The sequence below is a fragment of the Pelodiscus sinensis genome, chromosome 1, assembly GCF_052426305.1.
Source record: "Pelodiscus sinensis isolate ZL-2025 chromosome 1, ASM5242630v1, whole genome shotgun sequence".
NCBI classification, from domain to species: domain Eukaryota; kingdom Metazoa; phylum Chordata; order Testudines; family Trionychidae; genus Pelodiscus; species Pelodiscus sinensis.
In genome coordinates this window covers 1580966-1600948 of record NC_143052.1, presented here as the reverse complement: position 1 = coordinate 1600948, position 19983 = coordinate 1580966, and the positions used below count along the sequence as shown (strand labels likewise).

The window sequence follows — 19983 nt, the reverse complement described above, 5'->3', positions numbered from 1 at the left end:
CCCTAGTCTGGGAACCCCCAGCCCCTCTGTCCCTGTGCCCCCCGCACCTCTCTGCACCCCTAGTCTGGGAACCCCCAGTCCCTCTGTCCCTGCGCCCCCCGCACCTCTCTGCACCCCTAGTCTGGGAACCCCCAGCCCCTCTGTCCCTGCGCCCCCCGCACCTCTCTGCACCCCTAGTCTGGGAACCCCCAGTCCCTCTGTCCCTGCGCCCCCCGCACCTCTCTGCACCCCTAGTCTGGGAACCCCCAGCCCCTCTGTCCCTGCGCCCCCCGCACCTCTCTGCACCCCTAGTCTGGGAACCCCCAGCCCCTCTGTCCCTGCGCCCCCCGCACCTCTCTGCACCCCTAGTCTGGGAACCCCCAGCCCCTCTGTCCCTGCGCCCCCCGCACCTCTCTGCACCCCTAGTCTGGGAACCCCCAGCCCCTCTGTCCCTGCGCCCCCCGCACCTCTCTGCACCCCTAGTCTGGGAACCCCCAGTCCCTCTGTCCCTGCGCCCCCCGCACCTCTCTGCACCCCTAGTCTGGGAACCCCCAGCCCCTCTGTCCCTGCGCCCCCCGCACCTCTCTGCACCCCTAGTCTGGGAACCCCCAGCCCCTCTGTCCCTGCGCCCCCCGCACCTCTCTGCACCCCTAGTCTGGGAACCCCCAGTCCCTCTGTCCCTGTGCCCCCCGCACCTCTCTGCACCCCTAGTCTGGGAACCCCCAGTCCCTCTGTCCCTGCGCCCCCCGCACCTCTCTGCACCCCTAGTCTGGGAACCCCCAGTCCCTCTGTCCCTGTGCCCCCTGCACCTCTCTGCACCCCTAGTCTGGGAACCCCCAGTCCCTCTGTCCCTGTGCCCCCCGCACCTCTCTGCACCCCTAGTCTGGGAACCCCCAGTCCCTCTGTCCTTGCGCTCCCCGCACCTCTCTTCACCCCTAGTCTGGGAACCCCCAGTCCCTCTGTCCCTGTGCCCCCCGCACCTCTCTGCGCCCCTAGTCTGGGAACCCCCAGTCCCTCTGTCCCTGCGCCCCCCACACCTCTCTGCACCCCTAGTCTGGGAACCCCCAGTCCCTCTGTCCCTGTGCCCCCTGCACCTCTCTGCACCCCTAGTCTGGGAACCCCCAGTCCCTCTGTCCCTGTGCCCCCTGCACCTCTCTGCACCCCTAGTCTGGGAACCCCCAGTCCCTCTGTCCCTGTGCCCCCTGCACCTCTCTGCACCCCTAGTCTGGGAACCCCCAGTCCCTCTGTCCCTGTGCCCCCCGCACCTCTCTGCACCCCTAGTCTGGGAACCCCCAGTCCCTCTGTCCCTGCGCCCCCCGCACCTCTCTGCACCCCTAGTCTGGGAACCCCCAGTCCCTCTGTCCCTGTGCCCCCCGCACCTCTCTGCACCCCTAGTCTGGGAACCCCCAGTCCCTCTGTCCCTGTGCCCCCCGCACCTCCCTGCACCCCTGGGCCAGGAATCGCCCCTCTCCCGGTGCCCTCCCTGCAGTGGGGGTGGGTTCCAGGCCCCACCCAGGAGTCACCCTGCTGCCCATTCCCATGTTACCTCCCAGAGGTGCCCGGAGATGGGGGCGTCCGCCCAGGAGTGCTCCGCGTTCCCGCCCACTTTGCCGTTCTTGTAGACGATCACGGTGATGGATTTGTCAAACCACCTGGGGGAGGGGGAGCAGCGGGGCAAAGCGTGAGACGCACACGCCTGGCGCGGGGGGGACCGGTGGCAGGGGACACGGGTGGGACACACGACTGGGAGGGGGTGTGGTGGTGCGTCGGGGTCCCCCGCCTCCCGCACCCCCGCAGTGGCATGGACAGACTCCATTATTGCTTCTCCAGGACACAGCCCAGCACAGGTGTCATCCGGTTCCAGGGCAGGCCTAGGATGCCTCAGCCCCCTTGAGATGGGGACACTGGGCCCCTAAACCCCAGCCCCTTGCCTAGGCTGCTTCTTCCATGATCCCAGACAGAAACTAAAACTCTCCTCCAGCCCTGCCCCCCAGCCTTTGTCTCTCCCTGGGGGGCTGAGCCTTGGTGCCTGGTTAATCCACTTGGGAGAGTCAGGGTCTGTCTACACTAGCCCCTAGTTCGAACTAGGGTGGTTAATGTAGGTAACCGGAGTTGCAAATGAAGCCCAGGATTTGAATTTCCCGGGCTCCATTTGCATGTTGCCGGGCGCCGCCATTTTTAAATGTCCGCTAGTGCGGACTCCGTGCCCGCGGCTACACGCGGCACGGACTAGGCTTCCTATTCCGAACGACCGTTACTCCTCGTGAAACTGTACCCACCCCCCCCACCTCCCCCGTGCTGGGCTGTGCCCCGGAGCAGCAATAGCCCCCCTGTCCCACTGGCAGGCGGAGTCTCATCTCGCTGCAGACGGGGTGCAGGATGGGGGTGCCCAACACACCGCCCCGGTTCAAAACCGGACACCTGCCAACCCTAGTCCTGCTCCCAGGCCCAAGGGCTGTCTGCTGTCGCCTGGGCCTCAGGAGGTGAGAGGCAGCACACGCTTCCCCAGTGAGTCCCGCCCGGCCTCCCCCTCCTCACGCAGCTAGTGCTGCAGGGCCTGGGGAAACTGAGGCACACACCCAGCCACACCCAGCGTCACCACACAGGACAGTTGGAGCACATAGAACCCCGCAAGACAAACAGTGAATGCAACACCCGAGCGAACACAGGATTATAAAAATAGACAGCACAGGCGGCGGGATCGGGGGGCAAGGGTGCAGTGGCAGGAGGAGGGCGAGGGACGGGGGGCAGTGGCGGGGGTTGCACACGGGGATGGCCAGTGGGGGACAAGGGAGAGGAGGTGCAGGGGCAGGAGACACAGGGAGGGACGGGGGGCGCAGGGGCGAGGGATGGGGGTGCACGGCAGCAGCCAGGGAGGGACGGGGGCACAGGGGCGGGGGATGGGGGTGCACGGCAGCAGCCAGGGAGGGACGGGGGCACAGGGGCGGGGGATGGGGGTGCACGGCAGCAGCCAGGGAGGGACGGGGGGGGGGGGGGTGCAGGGGCGGGGGATGGGGGTACACAGCAGCAGCCAGGGAGGGACGGGGGCACAGGGGCGGGGGATGGGGGCGCACGGCAGCAGCCAGGGAGGGACGGGGGCTCAGGGGCGGGGGATGGGGGTGCACAGCAGCAGCCAGGGAGGGACGGGGGGGTGCAGGGGTGAGGGACAGGGGCGCACGGTAGCAGCCAGGGAGGGACGGGGGGCGCAGGGGCGAGGGATGGGGGTGCACGGCAGCAGCCAGGGAGGGACGGGGGGCTCAGGGGCGGGGGATGGGGGTGCACGGCAGCAGCCAGGGAGGGACGGGGGGTGCAGGGCGAGGGTCGGGGGGCGCAGGGGCGAGGGACGGGGGGCGCAGGGCGAGGGACGGGGGGCGCAGGGGCGAGGGTCGGGGGGCGCAGGGCGAGGGACGGGGGCGCAGGGGCGGGGGACGGGGGGCGCAGGGCGAGGGACGGGGGCGCAGGGGCGGGGGACGGGGGGCGCAGGGGCGGGGGACGGGGGCCGCAGGGCGAGGGTCGGGGGGGCGCAGGGCGAGGGACGGGGGGCGCAGGGCGAGGGACGGGGGGCGCAGGGGCGGGGGACGGGGGGCGCAGGGCGAGGGACGGGGGGCGCAGGGCGAGGGACGGGGGCGCAGGGCGGGGGACGGGGGGCGCAGGGCGAGGGTCGGGGGGCGCAGGGCGGGGGACGGGGGGCGCAGGGCGAGGGTCGGGGGGCGCAGGGGCGAGGGACGGGGGGCGCAGGGCGAGGGACGGGGGGCGCAGGGGGGCGGGGGACGGGGGGCGCAGGGCGAGGGTCGGGGGGCGCAGGGCGGGGGACGGGGGCGCAGGGGCGGGGGACGGGGGGCGCAGGGGCGGGGGACGGGGGGCGCAGGGCGAGGGTCGGGGGGCGCAGGGCGAGGGTCGGGGGGCGCAGGGGCGGGGGACGGGGGGCGCAAGGCGAGGGTCGGGGGGCGCAGGGGCGGGGGACGGGGGGCGGGGGCGGGGGACGGGGGGCGCAGGGCGAGGGTCGGGGGGCGCAGGGCGAGGGACGGGGGGCGCAGGGGCGAGGGTCGGGGGGCGCAGGGCGAGGGTCGGGGGGCGCAGGGCGAGGGACGGGGGGCGCAGGGCGAGGGACGGGGGGCGCAGGGCGAGGGTCGGGGGGCGCAGGGCGAGGGTCGGGGGGCGCAGGGCGGGGGACGGGGGGCGCAGGGCGAGGGTCGGGGGGCGCAGGGGCGGGGGTCGGGGGGCGCAGGGCGGGGGACGGGGGGCGCAGGGCGAGGGTCGGGGGGCGCAGGGGCGGGGGACGGGGGGCGCAGGGCGAGGGTCGGGGGGCGCAGGGCGAGGGTCGGGGGGCGCAGGGGCGGGGGACGGGGGGCGCAGGGCGAGGGTCGGGGGGCGCAGGGCGGGGGACGGGGGGCGCGGGGCGGGGGACGGGGGGCGCAAGGCGAGGGTCGGGGGGCGCAGGGCGAGGGTCGGGGGGCGCAGGGGCGGGGGACGGGGGGCGCAGGGCGGGGGACGGGGGGCGCAGGGCGAGGGTCGGGGGGCGCAGGGGCGGGGGAGGGGCGGGGGGCGCAGGGGGGCGGGGGAGGGGGGGGCGCGGGGCGGGGGACGGGGGGCGCAGGGCGAGGGTCGGGGGGCGCAGGGGCGGGGGACGGGGGGCGCAGGGGCGGGGGACGGGGGGCGCAGGGCGAGGGTCGGGGGGCGCAGGGCGAGGGACGGGGGGCAGGGGCAGGGGCGAGGGGAGGGGGGGCGCAGGGCGAGGGTCGGGGGGCGCAGGGGCGGGGGACGGGGGGCGCAGGGCGAGGGTCGGGGGGCGCAGGGGCGGGGGACGGGGGGCGCAGGGCGAGGGTCGGGGGGCGCAGGGCGAGGGACGGGGGGCGCAGGGCGGGGCGGGGGACGGGGGGCGCAGGGCGAGGGTCGGGGGGCGCAGGGCGAGGGTCGGGGGGCGCAGGGGCGGGGGACGGGGGGCGCAGGGCGAGGGTCGGGGGGCGCAGGGCGGGGGACGGGGGGCGCAAGGCGAGGGTCGGGGGGCGCAGGGGCGGGGGACGGGGGGCGCAAGGCGAGGGTCGGGGGGCGCAGGGCGAGGGACGGGGGGCGCAGGGCGAGGGTCGGGGGGCGCAGGGGCGGGGGACGGGGGGCGCAGGGCGAGGGTCGGGGGGCGCAGGGGCGGGGGACGGGGGGCGCAGGGCGGGGGACGGGGGGCGCAGGGCGAGGGTCGGGGGGCGCAGGGGCGGGGGGACGGGGGGGGCGCAGGGGCGGGGGACGGGGGCGCAGGGCGAGGGTCGGGGGGCGCAGGGGCGGGGGACGGGGGGCGCAAGGCGAGGGTCGGGGGGCGCAGGGGCGGGGGACGGGGGGCGCAGGGCGAGGGACAGGGGGCGCAGGGCGAGGGTCGGGGGGCGCAGGGGCGGGGGACGGGGGGCGCAGGGCGAGGGACGGGGGGCGCAGGGCGAGGGTCGGGGGGCGCAGGGCGGGGGATGGGGGGCGCAGGGCGAGGGACGGGGGGCGCAGGGCGAGGGATGGGGGGCGCAGGGCGGGGGACGGGGGGCGCAGGGCGAGGGTCGGGGGGCGCAGGGCGAGGGACGGGGGGCGCAGGGCGAGGGTCGGGGGGCGCAGGGGCGGGGGACGGGGGGCGCAGGGGCGGGGGGGGGGCGCAGGGCGAGGGACGGGGGGCGCAGGGCGAGGGACGGGGGGCGCAGGGCGAGGGTCGGGGGGCGCAGGGGCGGGGGACGGGGGGCGCAGGGCGAGGGTCGGGGGGCGCAGGGCGGGGGACGGGGGGCGCAGGGCGGGGGGCGCAGGGGGAGGGGCGGGGGGCGCAGGGGCGGGGGACGGGGGGCGCAGGGCGAGGGTCGGGGGGCGCAGGGGCGGGGGACGGGGGCAGGGGGGGCGCAGGGCGAGGGTCGGGGGGCGCAGGGGCGGGGGAGGGCGCGGGGCGGGGGGGGGGGCAGGGCGGGGGACGGGGGGCGCAGGGCGAGGGTCGGGGGGCGCAGGGCGGGGGACGGGGGGCGCAAGGCGAGGGTCGGGGGGCGCAGGGGCGGGGGGGGGGGCGGGCGAGGGGGGGGGCGCAGGGCGAGGGACGGGGGGCGCAGGGCGAGGGTCGGGGGGCGCAGGGGCGGGGGGACGGGGGGCGCAGGGCGAGGGACGGGGGGCGCAGGGCGAGGGTCGGGGGGCGCAGGGGCGGGGGACGGGGGGCGGTGCCCCACCTGTCGTAGCAGCGGCCGTGCAGCAGGGACTTGGCGTAGCGGCTCAGACTGTCCTCCTGGCCCGGCTCGTAGCCCTGTGCGTCCTGGTCCAGCGTGAGGAAGAAGGCCGCCCGCTCGATGGCCGCCAGCGACGCCTTGTTCCGCCCGCGGCTGAAGAACCGGGCCCGGGCCTCGGCCCACGGGACCCTGCCGGAGCCGCGGGGAGGGACGCGGGCAGGTCAAAGGGCTGGGACAGGCCCCCGCCGGGCATCCGACCCACCCCTCCCCCACTGGCCGGCCCCAGCCCCCTCCTCCTTCCACCTCCCCCCACCCCACGGCCCAAGCCCCTCCCCCTCCTCCCACCCCACGGGCCAGGCCCCCTCCCCCTTCCCTTCCTCCCACCCCCACCAGGCCCCCTCCCCCTCCTCCCATCCCACGACCCGAGCCCCTCCCCCTCCTCCCACCCCACAGGCCAGGCCCCCTCCCCCTTCCACCTCTGCCTGCCCCACGGCTGGGCCCCCTCCCCCCACCCCATGGCCCGAGCCCCTTCCCCTCCTCCCACCCCACGGCCCGAGCCCCTTCCCCTCCTCCCACCCCACAGGCCAGGCCCCCTCCCCCTCCTCCCACCCCAGAGCCAGGCCCCCTCCCCCTTCCCTTCCTCCCACCCCCCGGACCAGGCCCCCTCCCCCTCCTCCCACCCCACGGCCCGAGCCCCTCCCCCTCCGCCCACCCCACAGGCCAGGCCCCCTCCCCCTTCCCTTCCTTCCACCCCCCCGGACCAGGCCCCCTCCCCCTCCTCCCACCCCACGGCCCGAGCCCCTCCCCTCCGCCCACCCCACAGACCAGGCCCCCTCCCCCTTCCCTTCCTTCCACCCCCCGGACCAGGCCCCCTCCCCCTCCTCCCACCCCACGGCCCGAGCCCCTCCCCCTCCTCCCACCCCACAGCCCGAGCCCCCTCCTCCTTCCCCTCCCCTTCCACCTACTCCATGAGCCAGGTCCCCTCCCCCTTCCCTTCCTCCCACCCCCGGCCCCCTCCCCCTTCCCTTCCTCCCACCCCCCGGACCAGGCCCCCGCCCCCTCCGCCCACCCCACGGGCCCAGCCTAAGCCATGTCCTCCCTTGGGCGATCTCCTTTCCCTCAGCAGCTCGCTGGGCCGGGGCTCCCCAGACTGGGCCCCCCCGCTGGCAGCGCCCCCGGCCAGCCCCTGGCCCTGCCCCACCTGTCCCCAGCAGTGAGGGCCGCCAGCGTCTCCTCCCCGGGCTGTGGGGGCGAGGGGTCGTCCAGGATGCGCTGGAACTGCAGCTCCAGGTCCCGCGGCAGCAGCAGCTTCCCGCCCTGGTAGAGCCACAGCTTGTAGAAGCGGCCCCGGTGGTAGACGGCCAGGTGCCTGCTGTCCGCCAGGTGCTGCACGGTGTCTGCGCGAGGGACGCACCAGCCGTCACCGCCAGCACCCCGCCACCCGGGCACCCGCATCCGCGCCGGGGCAAGTCGCCGGGCCCGGGGGCAACACACCAGGCAGCGCGAGGCCCGGGGGCAACACGCCAGGCAGCGCGGGGCCCGGGGGCAACACGCCAGGCAGCGCGGGGCCCGGGGGCAACACGCCAGGCAGCGCCGGGCCCGGGGGCAACACGCCAGGCAGCGCCGGGCCCGGGGGCAACACGCCAGGCAGCGCGGGGCCCGGGGGCAACACGCCAGGCAGCGCAGGGCCCGGGGGCAACACGCCAGGCAGCGCAGGGCCCGGGGGCAACACGCCAGGCAGCGCGGGGCCCGGGGGCAACACGCCAGGCAGCACGGGGCCCGGGGGCAACACGCCAGGCAGCGCGGGGTCCAGGGGCAACACGCCAGGCAGCGCTGGGCCCGGGGGCAACACGCCCGACAGCACGGAGCCCGGGGGCAACACGCCAGGCAGCACGGAGCCCGGGGGCAACACGCCAGGCAGCACGGAGCCCGGGGGCAACACGCCAGGCAGCGCCGGGCCCGGGGGCAAGACGCCCAATATCTGCCTGCTGGCGGACCGGAGCTGCTGGGCCCCGGGCGTACGGGCCGTGGCTCCGGGGCCGGCTGTGGGGGAAGGGAGCAGCGGGTTGGGGGCCCCGTCCCCACCCAGCCCCAGGGCGGGTACCTGACTCCTTGCCGGGGATGCGGGTGGTGTTGAATATTCTCTCCATCTGGTAGGAGCACATGGGCACCACGCCGAGCGCCATGACCTGCAGCACAGCAGAGGCAGGGCTCACGCACGGTCCCTCGGCCCCCAGCCCGCGGGGCGCGGCCACTCACCGGGGGAAACTCCTCGCGGTCCAGCCTGCGCCGGTAGAGCAGGATGGCGTGTGTGACGTTGCCGGCCCGGGCCGCCTGCAGGGGGGTGGGCGTGCCGTGCAGGAAATCCTGGCAACGGGGACAGAGAAGGGTCACGGCCGCCCCCAGGCCCAGCCGGAAGAGAGAGGCTGGGGCGCGGCTTGGGCGCTGGGGGCGGCGGGGGCAGGGTGGGTGCTGGGGGGGAGGGGTCGTGGGGAGGTTGCCCCCCGGCCCCGGTTGCTCACCATAGCGTAGAAGTTGCTGTTGACCATGAGGGGGCCGCGTCCGCGCAGGTAGACGTACTCCTCCCACCAGTCGCTCACCTGCGCAGAGAGCCCCTGAGACCGGCACCGGCTGCACCCGCTCCAGCCGCACGCGGACCCCGGCACAGCCCAGCCCCTCCCCGAGAGCCCCTGAGACCGGCACCGGCTGCACCCGCTCCAGCTGCACGCGGACCCCAGCACGGCCCAGCCCCTCCCCGAGAGCCCCTGAGACCGGCACCGGCTGCACCCGCTCCAGGCACGCGGACCCCGGCACAGCCCAGCCCCTCCCCGAGAGCCCCTGAGACCGGCACCGGCTGCACCCGCTCCAGGCACGCGGACCCCGGCACGGCCCAGCCCCTCCCCGAGAGCCCCTGAGACCGGCACCGGCTGCACCCGCTCCAGCCGCACGCGGACCCCGGCACAGCCCAGCCCCTCCCCGAGAGCCCCTGAGACTGGCACCGGCTGCACCCGCTCCAGCCGCACGCGGACCCCGGCACAGCCCAGCCCCTCCCCGAGAGCCCCTGAGACCGGCACCGGCTGCACCCGCTCCAGGCATGCAGACCCCGGCACGGCCCAGCCCCTCCCCGAGAGCCCCTGAGACTGGCACCGGCTGCACCCGCTCCAGCCGCACGCGGACCCCGGCACGCCCAGCTCCTCCCCGAGAGCCCCTGAGACCGGCACCGGCTGCACCCGCTCCAGGCACGCGGACCCCGGCACGGCCCAGCCCCTCCCGAGAGCCCCTGAGACCGGCACCGGCTGCACCCGCTCCAGGCACGCGGACCCCGGCACAGCCCAGCTCCTCCCCGAGAGCCCCTGAGACCGGCACCGGCTGCACCCGCTCCAGCCGCACGCGGACCCCGGCACGGCCCAGCTCCTCCCCGAGAGCCCCTGAGACCGGCACCGGCTGCACCCGCTCCAGCCGCACGCGGACCCCGGCACAGCCCAGCCCCTCCCCGAGAGCCCCTGAGACCGGCACCGGCTGCACCCGCTCCAGCCGCACGCGGACCCCGGCACAGCCCAGCCCCTCCCCGAGAGCCCCTGAGACCGGCACCGGCTGCACCCGCTCCAGCCGCACGCGGACCCCGGCACGCCCAGCCCCTCCCCGAGAGCCCCTGAGACCGGCACCGGCGTGCAGGCATGGCGAGGGGGGCGCTCCGGAGGGGCAGGAGCGGGGATGCAGGCCGGGGGAGGGGCTGGCTCCAGACACGCGGTGCACAGGGCAGGGAACTCACGTAGTTGGTTGCCCACCAGGACTTGAGGACCAGGTACCTCTGCAGCCGGGGGGCCGTGTGCTGCTGGAAGGACTTGGCCAGCACTTCCATCTCGCGGTACTTCTCATCCTCCAGCAGGGGGCGCACCGACTCCAGGTACTGCGGACACAGGGCCAGCCTGGGTCCGGGCTCTGGGGGGCAGTATGGCCCCCCCCTCCCGCCCCCCGAGCAGCACCGGGTCTGGGCGCCCCAGCCTGGCCTCAGGGACGCTCGCCGGCTCCCCCGTCCACCCTTCTCCCGCGAGACCGGCCCCAAGCCACCGCCAGGCTCTCTGCTGGGGCCAGGCCCCACGTCCTGCCTCCGCCCCCCTGCCCTGGGTCCTCACTGGCTCCCGCTCTTTTATTGGCCCAGTTGCCCTGAGTCTAGCAGCTCCCTGCTGGTTCTGGGTCTGCCCCGGGAGGAGGGATCTGTTTAGCTGGGGCTGACATACGTCCCCACCACTGCTCTCCTGCAGTCTGGCCACCTGACCCCCTCATGGGGTGTGACAGCGCGTTGGGGTCCCCCGTCTCCTGCACCCCAAAATGGCACAAACAGACTCCCCCAGCCAGTGGAATTGAGGGTGGTTTATTGCTCCTCCAGCACAGCACAGCACAGATGGAATCTGGTTACAGGAACTGGGGCTAAGAGGCCTCAGTGCCCCCATTGAGATAGGGGAGTCCCAGCCCCCTCCCCAGCTCCTTCTCCCCTGCTTTCCAGACAGGAACTAACTAACCCTCTTCCAGCCCTGCCCCCCAGCCAGGGCAGCATCCACCTTCCTTTGTTCCTCTCCATGGGGGGTGTCTGGCCACTGGTTCAACAAGTTTGGCATCACCTTTGCATAGTGAGGTTTTCCCTGCTGGGTCTGGCTCCAGACAGCAGGGGTCACCACAGCCCAGCAAGTACCCCCACTACGTCACACGGGGTTTACGCGCAGGCCACTGCGGGGCTGAGCAGTAGAACGCAGACTGCCCCCCAGCCCCCCCAAGCCCAGCAGGTGCTGCTCTGGGGAAAGGCAGGACGGGGCCAGCTAGTCCCATAAGAGAACAACAAGGAACACTCGGGGGAGCTGAGCGATACATGGAAAGGCAAACGGCTTCCCTGTGGAACTCACCGCCACAGGACGGTGGTGAGATGAGTCACTGAGAGAGTCGTCCGTCCTCCCCCCCCCCCCCTCCACCCCATTTCCTGGTGTTACATCACTTCTGAATTTCCAGTGTCTACCCTTAGGGCTGACAGGTCCTTTGTCCCAGGGCCAGTATTTAATCATTCCTGAGGCGGGGACTCACACTATCGGAGTTCTTGTGTATTGACCAAAATAGTTTATTAATACACTTAGCACAGGCACAAACACCCTTGGGCTGTGTCTAGACTGGCAAGACTTGCTGTCTACGCTGGCCGCTTGCATTTCCGCAAGAACACTGACGATCTCCTGTAAGAAATCAGGGCTTCTTGCGGAAATCCTACGCTGCTCCCATTCGGGCAAAATCCTTTTGCGCAAGAGGGCCAGTGCAGACAGCTCCGATTTGTTGTGCGCAAAAAAGCCCCGATGGCGAAAATGGCGATTGGGACTGTTTTGCGGAAAAGCGTCTAGATTGGCTCGGACGCTTTTCCACAAAAAGTGCTTTTGTCCGGGCCAATCTAGACGCTCTTTTCTGCAAATGCTTTAAACGGAAAACTTTCCTGTTAAAAGCATTTGTGGAAAATCCTGCCAGTCTAGACGTAGCCCTGCTGTATAAGTCAGACAAGGAATGTTCCTGTTTCCATCCTAGACACTCACCCTGTTCCTCGTAGAACAGGGCTGGGCAATCATGTTTGGTGGGGACCACGCCAAGATTTAGGAAAGTGGTCGAGGGCCGCACTTTCCTGTGGAGGAGACGCCGGGTCTAGGATGGAGGTTGGGAGCAGACGGGCGCCCGGGGTAAGGGAGTGGGGTGCAGGACACGGTGTGAGGTCTGAGAGGGAGTTTGGGTGAAGGAGGGTTGTGAGCTGGGTCAGGGCATTGGGGTGCAGGGTCTGGGAGGGAGTGTGGGTGCAGGAAACGATTCTGGCCTGGGGAGGGGCTGTAGGAGGAGGTGCCAAGTCTCGGAGGGAGTTGTGACCTGGGAGAAGGGGGTGCAGACTACAGAGGATTTGGGGGAGACGAGGCAGGGGAATGGGTGCAGGGTCTGGAAGGGTGTTTAGGAGCAGGAGAGGATTCCGGCCTGGGGGAGGGGTGCAGGGTCTGGAGGGAGGGGTGACCTGGGGCAGGGGGTGCAGAGGGTTTGGAGGGTAGCGCGGGGAAGGGAGTTGGGGTGCAGGAGGGGCAGGGATGCCAGGGGCAGCCTCTGGCTGGGAGGTATTTCCCTAAGGGTATGTCTACACTACCCTCCTCGTTTGAACTAGCGGGGTAGTGTAGACATACCCTCAGTGTCTCCCGGCCAGCAGCCCTGAAGCACCCCAAAGCAGGCCGGGCTCCCTGCCTGCTGCAGCCCCAGATCACTTAGGAAAGTTAGATGTCAGCAAGTCACCAGGTCCTGATGAAATGCATCCCAGGATACTCAAGGAGCTGATAGAGGAGGTATCTGAGCCTTTAGCTATGATCTTTGAAAAATCATGGCAGACAGGGGAGATTCCAGAAGACTGGAAAAGGGCAAATATTGTTCCCATCTATAAAAAGGGGAATAAGAACAACCCAGGAAACTACAGACCGGTCAGTTTAACGTCTGTCCCAGAGAAGATAATGGAGCAGGTAATTAAGGAAATCATATGCAAACACTTGGAAGGTAATAAAGTGATAGGGAATAGCCAGCGTGGGTTTATGAAGAACAAGTCATGCCAAACTAATCTGATAGCTTTCTTTGATAAGATAACGAGCCTTGTGGATAAGGGAGAAGCGGTGGATGTCATATACCTAGACTTTAGTAAGGCATTTGATACGGTCTCGCATGATATTCTTATTGATAAACTAGGCAAATATAACTTAGATAGGGCCACGATAAGGTGGGTGCATAATTGGCTGGATAACCGTAGTCAGAGAGTTGTTGTTAACGGTGCTAAATCCTGCTGGAAAGGGATAACAAGTGGAGTTCCTCAAGGGTCTGTTTTGGGACCCGTCCTGTTCAATATCTTCATCAATGATGTAGATATTGGGATAGAGAGTACGCTTATTAAGTTTGCAGATGATACCAAACTGGGTGGGGTTGCAACTTCTTTGGAGGAGAGGGACATAATTCAAAATGACCTTAGCAAGTTAGAGAAATGGTCAGAGGTAAACAGGATGAAGTTTAATAAAGAGAAATGCAAAGTGCTCCACTGAGGAAGGAACAATCAGTTCCATACATACAAGATGGGAAGCGACTGTCTAGGAAGGAGCATGGCGGAAAGGGATCTAGGGGTCATAGTGGACCACAAGTTGAATATGAGCCAACAGTGTGACGCTGTTGCAAAAAAAGCAAATATGATTCTAGGTTGTATCAACAGGTGTGTTGTAAGCAAAACTCGTGAAGTCATTCTGCCGCTCTACTCTGCACTAGTTAGGCCTCAGCTGGAGTACTGTGTCCAGTTCTGGGCGCCACATTTCAAGAAAGATGTGGAGAAATTGGAAAGGGTACAGAGAAGAGCGACAAGAATGATTAAAGGTTTAGAGAACATGACCTATGAAGCCAGGCTTCGTGAACTGGGCTTGTTTAGTTTGGAAAAAAGAAGATTAAGGGGGGACATGATAGCGGTTTTCAAATATCTAAAAGGGTGTCACAAGGAGGAAGGAGAAAATTTGTTCCTCTTGGTTTCTGAGGACAGGACAAGGAGTAATGGGCTTTAAGTGCAGCAGGGGAGGTTTAGATTGGACATTAGGAAAAAATTCCTAACTGTCAGGGTGGTCAAATATTGGAATAAATTGCCAAGGGAGGTGGTGGAATCTCCCTCTCTGGAGATATTTAAGAACAGGTTAGATAGACATCTGTCAGGGATGGTGTAGACGGAGCTTGATCCTGCCTTGAGGGCGGGGGGCTGGACTCGATGACCTCTCGAGGTCCCTTCCAGTCCTAGGATTCTATGATTCTAGGATTCACTTGGAACAGCAGCTGCTCCCTCCATTGGCTCTCAGCCCCGGGAGGTTTGCGCTGCCCCCGCCTCCAGGCCAATCTCTCAGCTCCTATTGGCCAGTCATTTCCACAAAGCCCCTCCCTCCCGGCAGAGCAGAGAGCCGCATGGCCTGTGCTTTCCAGCCAGGCGCTGTGCGCCCGAGGGTCCCGGCAGGGCGTCCGGCCCCCAGGCCACACTCTGCCCAGCCCTGTTCTAGAGCCAGCCAGGGTGCTAGCCCCCGCCTTCCCCATCGCCGGCCCTCCCCCATCATTCCCAGGGCCGCCTTCCGGCCCCTCCCAAGGGCTCCTGCCCTGCGGCCGCCCTCGGGCGCCGGCGAACCCGGCTGCAACTCCCGCGAGCGCACAGGCGCCCCCGCCGGCAGGGAGCCAGCTCTCCACGGCCACCGGCGGGGGCACCTCTTACCCTGCGGACGGTGGCCTCCACGCTGGGCACCGGCAGCTTGGGCAGAGAGGTCTGTAAGCTGTACAGCATGGGCCTGCGGCCAGACAGCACCTTCACTAGGGCCTGGAAGGCACGGGGGGGGGATGGAGCCGGGGCGGGGCAGAGAGCCCCCCCGCCTGATGCATTAGTCACACCCCCTCCCCCACACTGAGACTCGGACCCCCTCTGCCCCACCCGTCCCTTCCCGGCTCGCGGTGCCCCCCCCCCGCACACCCATCCCGTCCCGGCTCGCGGTGCCCCCCCCGCACACCCATCCCGTCCCGGCTCGCGGTGCCCCCCCCGCACACCCATCCCGCCCCTCCTGCCCCCCCCCCGCCCCCAGCTGCCCCCCCCCCGCACACCCATCCCGTCCCGGCTCGCGGTGCCCCCCCCGCACACCCATCCCGTCCCGGCTCGCGGTGCCCCCCCCGCACACCCATCCCGTCCCGGCTCGCGGTCCCCCCTCCCGCACACCCATCCCGTCCCGGCTCGCGGTGCCCCCCCGCACACCCGTCCCGTCCCGGCTCACGGTGCCCCCCCCGCACACCCGTCCCTTCCCGGCTCGCGGTGCCCACCCCCCCCCCCCGCATGTCCGGCTGCTCCACCTCACGGTTACCAGGTAGCTTCAGAAAAAATACTGGATACACTTGATGGGGAGGGGAAGGGACCAGCGGGGCCGGCCGGGAGGGGTCGGGGAGGAGCAGTTCTGGCCAGAGGAGATCGGGGCGGGGTGTCAGGGGCAGCGGGGCTGGTCGGGGGAGGGGCCGGGGGGGAGCGGGGCCGGCCGGGAGGGGTCGGAGGGAGCGGGGCCGGCCGGGAGGGGTCGGAGGGAGCGGGGCCAGCCGGGAGGGGTCGGGGAGGAGCAGTTCTGGCCAGAGGAGATCGGGGCGGGGTGTCAGGGGCAGCGGGGCTGGTCGGGGGAAGGGGTCAGACGGAGCAGGGCTGGTCGGGGGCGGGGTCGGGGGGGAGCGGGGCTGGTTGGGGGAGGGGTTGGGGGGGAGCAGGGCTGGCCAGAGATCAGGGCGGGGTGTCAGGGGAGTCGGGCTGGTCGGGGGAGGGGCCGGGGAAGGAGGGCTGGCCAGGGGAGATCGGGAGGAGGAGAACCAGCTGGCAGGAAGCAGGGTTGGCTGGGAGGGGTCGGGGGAGCGGGGCCGGCCGGGAGGGGTCAGGGGGAGCGGGGCCGGCCGGGAGGGGTCGGGGGGAGCAGGCCCGGCCGGGAAGGGTCGGAGGGAGCGGGGCCGGCCGGGAGGGGTCGGGGGGAGCGGGGCCGGCCGGGAGGGGTCAGTGGGGGAGCGGGGCCGGCCGGGAGGGGTCGGAGGGAGCGGGGCCGGCCGGGAGGGGTCGGGGGGAGCAGGGGCCCGGCCGGGAAGGGTCGGAGGGAGCGGGGCCGGCCGGGAGGGGTCGGGGGAGCGGGGCCGGCCGGGAGGGGGTCGGTGGGAGCGGGGCCGGCCGGGAGGGGTCGGAGGGAGCGGGGCCGGCCGGGAGGGGTTGGAGGGAGCGGGGCCGGCCGGGAGGGGTCGGGGGAGCGGGGCCAGCCGGGAGGGGTCGGGGGAGCGGGGCCGGCCGGGAGGGGTCGGGGGAGCGGGGCCGGCCGGGAGGGGTCGGGGGAGCGGGGCCGGCCGGGAGGGGTCGGGGGGAGCGGGGCCGGCCGGGAGGGGTCGGGGGAGCGGGGCCGGCCGGGAGGGGTCGGGGGAGCGGGGCCGGCCGGGAGGGGTCGGGGGGAGCGGGGCCAGCCGGGAGGGGTCCGGGGAGCGGGGCCGGCCGGAAGGGGTCGGGGGGAGCAGGGCCGGCCGGGAGGTCCGGGGAGCGGGGCCGGCCGGGAGGGGTCGGGGGAGCGGGGCCGGCCGGGAGGGGTCGGGGGAGCGGGGCCGGCCGGGAGGGGTCCGGGGAGCGGGGCCGGCCGGGAGGGGTCGGGGGGAGCGGGGCCGGCCGGGAGGGGTCGGTGGGAGCGGGGCCGGCCGGGAGGGGTCGGTGGGAGCGGGGCCGGCCGGGAGGGGTCGGGGGGAGCGGGGCCGGCCGGGGAGGGGTCGGTGGGAGCGGGGCCGGCCGGGAGGGGTCGGGGGAGCGGGGCCGGCCGGGAGGGGTCGGGGGAGCGGGGCCGGCCGGGAGGGGTCGGGGGAGCGGGGCCGGCCGGGAGGGGTCGGGGGAGCGGGGCCGGCCGGGAGGGGTCGGGGGAGCGGGGCCGGCCGGGGCGGGTGAATCGGCCAGCGGGGGCGGGACTGACCCGGGTGCATGCGGATCCCAGGGCGCTCCCGTCCCGCGCACGGTCCCGGTGAAACACGAGGAATCTGGCTCCGGCTCCACAACGCGCGTGACCGGCGCTCAGGGGCACAGATGGGGCTTCTCTCCCCCCCCCCAGGGTGCCGCTCCCGCGTCAGATGCAACCAGAGGCTCCCAGCGCCCATCGCGCTCCCCCCCAGCCAGGCTTCCCTCGGGTGCCCCGCCGGAAAGCCAGAGAACACCGCACACCGCACACACCACACACCGCACACTGCACACACCACACACCGCACACACCGCACACACCACACACCACACACCGCACACCACACACCGCACACCACACACAGCACACACCACACACCGCACACACCGCACACCGCACACACCACACACCGCACACCGCACACACCGCACACCACACACAGCACACCGCACACCGCACACACCACACACCACGCACCGCACACCACACACCGCACACCACGCACCGCACGCACCACACACCACGCACCGCACACACCATACACCACACACCACACACACTGCACACCGCACACACCACACCGCACACACCACACACCGCGCACCGCACACACCGCGCACCGCGCACCGCACACACAGCACACTGCACACACAGCACACACAGCACACCGCACACACAGCACACCGCACACACAGCACACTGAACACACAGCACACTGAACACAGCACACCGCACACATCCGGTATTGTCTGGGTTTTTTTACTGGACAAAGGGCCCAAAACCTGAACTGTGAGGTTGAATCCCGGACCCCTGGCAGCCCTGCTCACGGTGCCCCCGCCCCGCACAGCGCACCCCCCGGCCGTCCCGGCGCACTCACCAGCCACACCCGGGTGCTCCGGCTCACGGTGCCGTGCGGCTCGAACATCCAGCCGTGGTAGGAGAGCAGCAGCTTGAGCGACTGCCGGCAGAGCAGGATGCCCGAGAGCCAGGCCCCGGTGGAGAAGAGCGCGGCGCTCAGCAGCGTCCGGTGCTGCAGGCTCAGGTAGCGGCTGCAGGAAGGAGGAGACTCGGTGTGGGGGCCGCCTTCCTCACCCGCAGGCACATCTATGGGCACCTTGGGGCAGCGGGGGATGGTGTGTGCATGGGGGGCACTGTGGGGCGGGTCTGGGGGGCAGCATGAGATGCTGGGTGCACGGGGGGGAGCCGAGGGGCAGGGGGGATTCTGGGTTTGCAAGGAGGCACCGTGGGGCAGGGGGGATTCTGAGTGCACAGGGGGCAGCGGGGGAGCAGGGGGGATTCTGGGTGCGCAGGGAGGCACCGTGGGGCAGGGGGATTCTGTGTGTGCAGGGAGACCCGGGAGGCAGGGGGGATTCTGGGTGTGCAGGGAGACCGGGAGGCAGGGGGGATTCTGGGTGTGCAAGGAGGTGCCGTGGGGCAGGGGGGATTCTGGGTGCACAGAGGGACCCGGGGGGCAGGGGGGATTCTGTGTGTGCAGGGAGGCACCGTGGGGCGGGGGGATTCTGGGTGCGCAAGGAGGCGCCGTGGGGCGGGGGGATTCTGGGTGCACAGGGAGACCCGGGGGGCAGGGGGATTCTGGGTGCACAGAGGGACCCGGGGGGCAGGGGGGATTCTGGGTGTACAGGGAGGCGCCGTGGGGCGGGGGGATTCTGGGTGCACAGGGAGACCCGGGGGGCAGGGGGATTCTGGGTGCACAGGGAGACCCGGGGGGCAGGGGGATTCTGGGTGCACAGAGGGACCCGGGGGGCAGGGGGGATTCTGGGTGTACAGGGAGGCGCCGTGGGGCGGGGGGATTCTGGGTGCACAGGGAGACCCGGGGGGCAGGGGGGATTCTGGGTGCACAGGGAGACCCGGGGGGCAGGGGGATTCTGGGTGCACAGAGGGACCCGGGGGGCAGGGGGGATTCTGGGTGTACAGGGAGGCGCCGTGGGGCGGGGGGATTCTGGGTGCACAGGGAGACCCGGGGGGCAGGGGGGATTCTGGGTGCACAGGGAGACCCGGGGGGCAGGGGGGATTCTGGGTGCACAGGGAGACCCGGGGGGCAGGGGGGAACATTGTGGGGCAGCAGAGGATGGTCTGGGCAGTGGGGGGGTGCCATGGGGCGGGGGGCCAGAGCTCCCGTCTGACCTGGTGCAAGAGCCCTGGGCAGGCCTGGGGCCCAGAGTCCACGGTGATGGGCCCGGGGCGAGGTGGACTCACCAGCTGGGCAGGCAGCGCCTGATGTGATGGATCAGGCCCATGGAGGGGTCAATGCGGCAGTAGAGGGAACCCACCGTCGCCATGACAACCACCAGCCAGCTGGAGGGGGTGGCGGGGTACACGCCCGTCAGGATGCTGTTCTGGGGGCAGAGCACGAGTCAGGGCAACACCCCCCAGGCCCTGCGGCCCTGCACCACCCCACTGCCCTCCCCCCACCACAGCCACCCCGCTGGACCCCCCCACCACATCCCCCCCACAACCACCCCACGGGACCCCCCCACCACATCCCCCCACAACCACCCCACGGGACCCCCCCACCACATCCCCCCCACAACCACCCCGCTGGACCCCCCCACCACAGCCCCCCCACAACCACCCCACGGGACCCCCCCACCACATCCCCCCCACAACCACCCCGCTGGACCCCCCCACCACATCCCCCCCACAACCACCCCACGGGACCCCCCCACCACATCCCCCCCACAACCACCCCGCTGGACCCCCCCACCACATCCCCCCCACAACCACCCCACGGGACCCCCCCACCACATCCCCCCACAACCACCCCACGGGACCCCCCCACCACATCCCCCCAAAACCACCCCGCTGGACCCCCCTACCACATCCCCCCCACCACATCCCCCCCACAACCACCCCACTCCCCCCCCACCACAGCCACCCCGCTGGACCCCCCCACCACATCCCCCCCACAACCACCCCACGGGACCCCCCCACCACATCCCCCCACAACCACCCCACGGGACCCCCCCACCACATCCCCCCCCCCCCCACCCCGCTGGACCCCCCCACCACATCCCCCCCACAACCACCCCGCTGGACCCCCCCACCACATCCCCCCCCCCACCACATCCCCCCACCCCGCTGGACCCCCCCACCACATCCCCCCACAACCACCCCGCTGGACCCCCCCACCACATCCCCCCCACAACCACCCCTCTGGACCCCCCTACCACATCCCCCCACAACCACCCCGCTGGACCCCCCCACCACATCCCCCCACAACCACCCCACGGGACCCCCCCACCACATCCCCCCCACAACCACCCCGCTGGACCCCCCCACCACATCCCCCCACAACCACCCCGCTGGACCCC

General features: G+C 71.6%; 2 protein-coding genes across 3 annotated transcripts in view; both read right to left on the bottom strand.

The window, feature by feature from the left end:
* LOC112547409 (C-type lectin-like) overlaps positions 1-19983 on the bottom strand; it is a 416253-nt gene that overhangs the window by 250783 nt on the left and 145487 nt on the right. The gene's annotated exons all lie outside the window — the stretch shown is intronic.
* CPT1B (carnitine palmitoyltransferase 1B) overlaps positions 1-19983 on the bottom strand; it is a 68213-nt gene that overhangs the window by 24007 nt on the left and 24223 nt on the right. Inside the window, 10 exon segments of the mRNA XM_089777683.1 lie at positions 1526-1631; positions 6156-6341; positions 7354-7549; positions 8257-8341; positions 8412-8519; positions 8675-8752; positions 9925-10062; positions 14428-14529; positions 17529-17700; positions 18869-19008. Coding sequence (XP_089633809.1) covers positions 1526-1631; positions 6156-6341; positions 7354-7549; positions 8257-8341; positions 8412-8519; positions 8675-8752; positions 9925-10062; positions 14428-14529; positions 17529-17700; positions 18869-19008 — 1311 coding nt within the window.